General features: G+C 54.4%; 2 protein-coding genes across 2 annotated transcripts in view; one reads left to right on the top strand and one right to left on the bottom strand.

Annotated features, from left to right (window-relative positions):
* The window catches only part of MPP1 (MAGUK p55 scaffold protein 1), a 14,834-nt gene extending 9,193 nt beyond the window's left edge, over positions 1 to 5,641 (top strand). The window contains exons 7-11 of the mRNA XM_040467131.1: positions 704 to 784; positions 1,422 to 1,502; positions 3,178 to 3,380; positions 3,521 to 3,595; positions 4,985 to 5,641. Coding sequence (XP_040323065.1) covers positions 704 to 784; positions 1,422 to 1,502; positions 3,178 to 3,380; positions 3,521 to 3,595; positions 4,985 to 5,161 — 617 coding nt within the window. The 3' untranslated portion in view covers positions 5,162 to 5,641. The remainder of the gene's footprint in view (positions 1 to 703; positions 785 to 1,421; positions 1,503 to 3,177; positions 3,381 to 3,520; positions 3,596 to 4,984) is intronic.
* Positions 5,642 to 6,620: 979 nt separating this feature from the next.
* Positions 6,621 to 7,680, bottom strand: part of DKC1 (dyskerin pseudouridine synthase 1) — a 12,139-nt gene continuing 11,079 nt past the window's right edge. The window contains exon 15 of the mRNA XM_040467119.1: positions 6,621 to 7,490. Within this exon, the coding sequence (XP_040323053.1) occupies positions 7,397 to 7,490 (94 nt within the window). The 3' untranslated portion in view covers positions 6,621 to 7,396. The remainder of the gene's footprint in view (positions 7,491 to 7,680) is intronic.

Below are 7,680 nucleotides of genomic sequence, written 5' to 3'. Positions count from 1 at the left end.
GGCTGGCAGTTGCCGGTCGATCCGGCCGCACTGAAGATGGCGGGAACGCAGGCTAAGCACAGAGACGGAGGGACTGTGTTCGCGCTCTGGGGTGTGCCTGTGGAGCTGGTGCGGGGCTTTGAGCCGGGGGTGGGGGATGGGATTAGCCGGTCTCTCTGGCAGCACTGAAGAATGGGGGATGGGAGAACTGGGAGGGACAGAGAGTCAAGACGAGACTCAGGTTTCCATCTCGAGCAGCCAGGTGGCATGTCCCAGGGGCGTGAGGTAACAAAGTAGAGACAAGAGAGAGGAAATAGAATAATGGGGTCCAAAAAATAAGAAAGAATATTAGCGTCCAGAGAACTCCGTGACAGAGTCCTGTCGAGTTGGGAAACCCAACAAATAGACCCACAGGCACGGCGTCCGTGACCCTGGCCGTCATTCTCTGCCAGCAGCCACTGTGCTCGTTCCCGATGGTGTCCTGGCTTGGACAGTGTGGCTTAGCGCCCCCCTCATGCCTTGCAGGGCCACTAAGTGTGGTTTGCCCCAAAGAGCACTGGGGCAGCTCGGGGCCTCACTGCTTCGATCACGGCCCCTGCGGCCTGTGACCTACCAGAGCGCGACATCGGTGAAGCCAGGCCAGCGTCCCGGGTCACCGGCCCCACGGCCGGGCCCGCCGCTCTCCCCGGCTGTGAAAGTGAACACCGCTTTTCTCTGTCTCTAGTTTTTGACCAGTTGGATGTCGTTTCCTACGAGGAAGTTGTTCGGCTCCCCGCATTCAAGAGGAAGACCCTGGTGCTTATAGGTACCGCCTCGCTGTCCTCCCGCCCACGATGCTCTGCTGGCGACACTGCATGTCCCTCCTGGTGGTCCCACCCGCACTGCATAGTGCAGCCCCACTCCAAAAAAAAAAGGCAGTGAGCAGGAAAAGGGGGGAGAAGCCTTACGGGTATATCCCATGTGGATTCGCTTTACAAACGAAACGAATCCTTACAAGGTTTTCAGCAGCTCGCTTTATGTGGGTTGCTCGCCCCACTGTCTTTGGAGCTAACACAGTAGTTGCTTAGCCAATCTGTACCAGGGTTCTGGAGAAACTGCCGGGGAAAACAGTGCCTTCAATGCGGTTCCGTTAATTTCGGAGAGCTCGGCAAAGCGACATCTTTACAAAAGGGATGGAGAACCCCATGTGTTAGCTGGCTCCCCTGTGGCAACCAGTTAGCTTCTGAGTCCTGACCCCGAGCCCTGAAACGGAGCCTCCTCCCCTGACTGGGACGCGAAGGCCCGGAGCCCTGAGCCCTCCTGAGCCCTCCTGAGCCCACTTCACCCACGTCTCATCCCTCAACCTAGCCCCATGTTGGTTTTGGGGGAAAGAAGCAGAAGGCTTCGTGAGGAAAGAGCAGGCCACATTCTGTCTTCTCCAAGCTTCTGTCCTCCCTCCGCAGGAGCCAGCGGGGTCGGCCGCAGCCACATTAAGAGTGCCCTGCTCAGCCAGAACCCGGACAAGTTTGCGTACCCCGCCCCATGTGAGTACCCTAGGGGCCTTGCGGGCCGGGCAGGAGTGCCACTCTCTGTGTCCCATGTGATTTTAAATGTTGATTAGAAAAACAAAGCACCATTTGGAAAGATAGAAGCATATATGTGTCATCGCTCTGGATAACTAACTATGCCCCTGTTCTTTTCTGTGCTGTCTGCCTGCGTCACAGAAGTGGTAGAAAATAATTTTAAATATTGAAAATATTGACTATTACACACTGAATATTTAAAAGAATCAAGCAGGTAATGTTATTGAAAACATATACTCCTCAGGGTTGTGGGCTTGAGCTCCATGTCAAGTGTAGAGCTTACTTAAAATCTTTACAACACATCTATTACTCTTTTCATTTTACTTTATATTATAAACATGTTCTCATGAGCTTAAACCGCAGTCCGTTGAGTGGCTACGCGGTAATTTCCTTAGCTAGCCCACTATTGCTTCACATCTGGGCTGCCTCTCATTCTCCTGAAATGTCTTCTGAATCAAGGCAGCACTCGGGAGAGGCCCGGTCTCGGCAGCTGCCCTCAGTAGGAGAATCAGGCCCGGAGTCAGATACCTTCCGTTCCCAGAAGCGAAGCTGCGTAGTGTGACTGCTTATGTGGATTCCCAGGAGGAGGCACTGTTCATCAGGGTAGAAAACCCTATTCAGAATCTAGTATTAGTCTTGTTGCACTCCTTACCTCGACACTGTGCCTTTAGAGATAAGTGACACACGAGGGGCAGACAAGACAGCAGGTGTCCCGGGGTTCAGGACTGAGTGGGGGTGTCTGAAAGCAGAGATAACCAGTGAAGGAGAGTTGCTGTTTTGTAAGATGGAAAGAAAGAGAGGCATGTGCAGGCTGGGATCGAGCAGCCAGGAAGAGAGCTGCGCGGGCGACGCGCAAGACGGAGGGGCAGGGGGCTGGATGCGGATGGGCCGCAAGAGAGGTGTGCCGGGAAGCGTGTGATGCTGGAGTTTCAAGCTGTGCTATCTGGAGCACATTGTACCTAGATGACGACTGATATGAGTGGTAGTAAATGCCGTGCCTTAAGAACATGCCAACATTTAACGATAGCAGTTTAAACCAAACGAAAGTACTCTTCTTTCCACGCTACAGAGAAGCAACTTAAAATGTCTTTTGGCATTTATTTACTTTTGAGAGACAGAGACAGCGTGAGCAGGGGAGGGGCAGAGAGAGAGGGAAACACAGAATCTGAGGCAGGCTCCAGGCCCTGAGCTGTCAGCACAGATCCCGACGCGGGGCCCGAACCCACGAACCGCGAGATCATGACCTGAGCCGAAGTCGGACGCTTAACCGACTGAGCCACCCAGGCGCCCCCAGAAAGGCAACTTTAAATGTCCTTACACGGAACGCTGCCCATGGCTCACAGATCTGCTTAAAAAGTATTTTCAGCTGTCATTTCTCAAATTGTGAGCTCTAATGCTCCTGGGGTTGGCGGTGGAAGAGATGACCCCTCATATGGGGAAAGGGATAGAAATTTTCCACATTGGGCTTCGCCTCTTGAAAGGCACATGCTTTCTGGGCGGACGGGGCATCTCCTGCTCCAGTGTCAGCCCTGTGGGACCCCGTGGGACACACCCCTCTGCTAAGCCCTCCGTACCAGAGGCAGACACCCCGGCCCACGCCCCTAGGGGACGGTGCGGGATTTGTGTTCTGGCGCAGATACCACACGGCCGCCCAAGAAGAGTGAGGAAGATGGGAAGGAATACCACTTCATCTCCACCGAAGAGATGACGAGAGACATCTCCGCCAACGAGTTCCTGGAGTTTGGCAGCTACCAGGGCAACATGTTTGGCACCAAATTTGAAACCGTGCACCAGATTCATAAGCAGGACAAGATTGCCATCCTGGACATCGAGCCCCAGGTGGGTAGGCACGCCACGGCAGGAACGGATGGGGTTGTGTTCACCTAGAGCCGGGGCAGCGGTACCAGGAATGACGGGCTCGGCGCTGCCCGTCGTGACGGCTGACTCCGGTCCTCTCTTCTTCCTTCCTCGTTTTCCAGACCCTGAAGATTGTCCGCACGGCAGAGCTGTCACCGTTCATTGTGTTCATCGCACCCACCGACCAGGGCGCCCAGGTGGGAAGGACGGGGTTGTGCAGGGGGCATGGAGGTTCGCTGTCTGGGTCTGCCCAGACTGGGACATCGGTCCAGAGCACAGCTCGTCACAAATCCCCCACGAGCTTCCTGGCTACCGCCATCCTTTCCGCAAGGCCAAGAAGCCAAAGGGCGTGGGCACGTCAGATTTACCGGGCCAGCGGCTAGGCCGGCAGCCGGGCCAGGTCAGGGGGCAAGAGGAATCAGACCCAGTCATTGTTCCCGAAGTGCTTAGGGTGTAGGGGCAGAGACGGACAGTCTGGCAGACCCCCACACCGGCGCGACAGGAGCTCAAGTGGGGCAAAGCAGGGGTACCAGAGGCGGCCCTGAACCCACCCTGGGGTGTGTGTGGCTGTGGGGAGAGAGGAGGGGCTCCTACCCGCTCTGCATCATCCTCCATACGCTTCACTGTCCCCGGCCTGCTCGCCAGGCACGATGGAGATCTCACCGTGTCGCTGCGTAGATAGCTTCTCCCGCCTTTCTTAGTACGCGTGTGGTCTCCCATTGAGCGTATGTGACATAACTGTTCAGTCTCGCCATTTCCTTCTCGAAGGCCACTTGGGTTGTTTTCAAAAGGACCGTTACAAATTATACCGCGGCGACCGGCCCGTCCGTGTGGCATTCCACACGTGCGCAAATGTAGGCGTAGGAGAAATTCCCGGCAGGGCTGCCCGGTCCGAGGATGCGTGCAGTGGGAATTGAGAATTTGGAGACAAATTACCCGCGAGAGTGCTTGCTTCCGTGTGCCAGGCGCATATTATCCAAAGTTCATTTCTGGCCCATCTAATGGAAAACCGCAGTCTCGTTGTACTTCCACCTTTTGCTGCCAATGGTTGAGTAGCTCGCCAGACTACTGAGGGCTATTTGTGTCAACTCCTCTGTGAACCGCCTGCTCGTGTCCGCGGCTCATTTTTCCGAGCTTATAGATAGTTGTAGATATTTTTTCCCAGTTTGGCATGTATTTTGGTGTTTATTGCTACGCATTTTTACTTGTATGGAGTGCTCAGTCTTTTCGTGGACACAGGTTTGGGATGCTAGACAGAGGCCCGGATTGCAGCCGTGGTGGTTCTGGGAAGGGCTGTGTTCAAAGGCGTGGACTGAGGGTGCTGCTCAAGTCCATGCCGTCTCGATGGAGCTACTGGTCTTCAGAGCTGTGATTCTCCAGTCACGGTTGCTTTGAGATCCCCTGAGACTTGCGTTCTTAATTGATCGCCTCTGTACATCCTGTTAACATTCCCAAGGAAGGCCTTCAGGGTTTGAGTGTTTAAGCAGGTGGTTCTGAGCCAGGCAGGGTCACGACAGTCAACGCACGCCGACACGCCGTCGCTGGCCTCTGGGACCGCTTCATCCGTGGTTCTCTCTCCTTTGCAGACAGAGGCCCTGCAGCAGCTGCAGAAGGACTCCGAGGCCATCCGCAGCCAGTACGCGCACTACTTTGACCTCTCGCTGGTCAACAATGGCGTCGATGAGACCCTGAAGAAATTGCAAGAAGCCTTCGAGCGGGCGTGCAGTTCTCCACAGTGGGTGCCCGTCTCCTGGGTTTACTAAGCTTGCAGAACGGGGGAGCTTCCGTCCGCCCTTCTCTAGCGGTGTGAACTCCATTCTCCTTGCTTTCAGACAAACAGGGACGCTCCCCTAGTTTTGTCAGCTTCCCGCACTCTGCTCCTATCCTACTTCCGCCAGTGGGCGTCAGACTGGTGCCGGCTCCTGGCTGGGCTCTGACTCTCCTGCTAGATGGAGCCCCAGTGATCAGGGCTTCAGAAGGCTCTCTGGAAACCTGAGGCCGAAAATACTGTCAAAACGCAACTGCTAATCAAAGATGGTGCACACAGAGAAGAAAAGCGACGGACCTTGTCCCTTAAAGCCTGTGCGCCTTCACCTCGAATCACCCCGGGCACTTCATTGGTCTTGGAAGCATCTGTAACCTCAGCCTCAACTTTCTAAAATGCCAAAATGAAACAGCTGTGCAATAGGAGGATGTCTGCTCTAGGGAAACCCTCAAAAGCAATAAAAATGTGTTAAAACGCCGATGTCTTGTGTCTCCTTGCGTTTCCGCCTACACGGGTCTCTGGAGAGGGAAACCGCACCACCTGCTTTAAGCTTCCCAGGGCAGCATCAGTCCCAGTTACCTCTCCTGGGTCCTTAAGTCTCCCCTCCAGCATGGAACAATCTGGAACGTAGAGGTCAAAATAACTTCCCGGGAGCGGTGTGTGTGTGCACTGGGCAGGGCATGACCCGGTGCTTACACGTGGACCCGGACACACGCACGCGCGCATACACGCGTGCACGCATCTAAAGAAAGTTTGGCAACAAAGGTGTGATCACCCCATTTGTATTCCACAGGGGGAGTGCGCACATTCACGTTTATTTAAGGTACTGTGAAGATTCCCGAGGGAACGTTGCCCGTTCCACCAGCCGCTCCTCTCAGCTGCTTCGCTCTCCAGACCTGGTTTTCAGAACACCCACGACTACTTGCCCAAATTAAACTACCGTGTCCAGAAGGAAAACCCCACTCCCTTGTTCTCACAGCAGCTGCTGGGGTCACAAACACGTGCGTTCACGTAGAAATGCACACGAGACGCTCCCATCCTTCACGAGAACCCACTAAGCGGGGGCACAGGGAGCTTCCCACCACGACTTGCTGGAGGCTTGCATTCCGACCTCACTCACAGAGGGAAACCCAGCCCCGGGCCACGCTCAGGATCCCCCCCCTCCCAGACCCACTCCGTAGATACTAACACCTTTCTCCTCTCTGTCATTTGCGGGATCACTAAATTTGTGATGATGTCCCTCTTTTTATCTAGTCAATGTCCCGAATGGAGACTCCAGAGCATTTGGTCCCATGCCAGATAATAGGCCCCGAGATGAACGTTGCAAGGCAAGAAAAGTAACCAGGGGATCAGCAAATGTCAAACAGGACATGGTTCCCTGGATTTTTAATCAAAATATTTTCTATTTTTTCTTCTACGAATCTGAGATCCCCAACAATCAGAAAACCCAACAAGAATACTTTTAAAAACAAGTAAAGTTTAATAAGTAAAAATTCCAACCTTCTCCCAACAGTGAGTGATTGCATCCTTTGAAAGTAAAGGAGGGTTAAGAGTACAGAGCAGTTTCTAGCTTCTGTCACAAAACACGTAGGCAGATGGATCCAGGCGCACGAGGCTGTACACACAGGCTCTGAACAAGTACACAGAAGACCACTAAGCCCGAGATGGACTGGAAAACAGCTGAGAAGTTTGGCCTGCCTCTGGCAGGGGAAATGGGGGTGACACAGGTGGCCGTGACGCCAAAGTAGACCACTGTCCTCATAGGACGCGGGAGGAAAAACTGATCTCTGCAGTGAGCAGCGTGGCTCGGTTCTACGGTTTTACTTGCTCTACACCATTTCATTGAGCAACGTGCGGACGCTTTCGATGAGCCGGGGCGGGGGACGGGGTGCAAACCAGGAGAGAGCGAGGGTGTCAACACAGCCACCGGGCAACGGCTGAGACGGTGCCCGGGCTGCGCTGGGTCTGAAGGAGAGGGTTCCGACTCTCCCCAGCAGAGAAGCGGGTGGCATCAAATCCGCCTCCTTCACCCGTATCCTTAAAACAGGACAGGATGGGATGGGCGCACCAGGTGACCTCACAGAGCTCTCAGGTAGCAGGAAAACGTGCCGGGGCTCTCCACCCTTTCTGGGACCTGGGTTCCATTCCCTCAAGAACCAAAGGAATTAGGTTTTCTCAGTAAGGCTTTTTAATTTCTCCTCCCAACTGGACATCGGGCTTAAAGTGGTCTCCACTACTCAGAAACCACTTCCACTTTGATTTTCTTCTTCTTCTTCTTCTTCTTGCTGGCGTCACTGTCCTGGAAGAAAGAGAGAGCCTCACAGCATCTGTTAACAGAACCAAATTAGGGAAGTCCCGAAAGCCCCGGAAGCCTTTTCGGGATCGGCGAGGCTATGCCACGGTCATTTTGCGCGTAACTTTCAGCGCCGCCTCAGTGCCGGACTTCCACAGACCACCCGGCCAGCAGCACACTTCTAAGTAAACGCTGGGGTCGGTTTCGGTGCCCCCCCCCCCCCC

The sequence above is a fragment of the Herpailurus yagouaroundi genome, unplaced genomic scaffold (assembly GCF_014898765.1).
Source record: "Herpailurus yagouaroundi ecotype Mexico unplaced genomic scaffold, PumYag 67209, whole genome shotgun sequence".
Lineage (NCBI taxonomy): Eukaryota > Metazoa > Chordata > Mammalia > Carnivora > Felidae > Herpailurus > Herpailurus yagouaroundi.
This window is presented reverse-complemented; position numbering and strand designations above follow the sequence as displayed.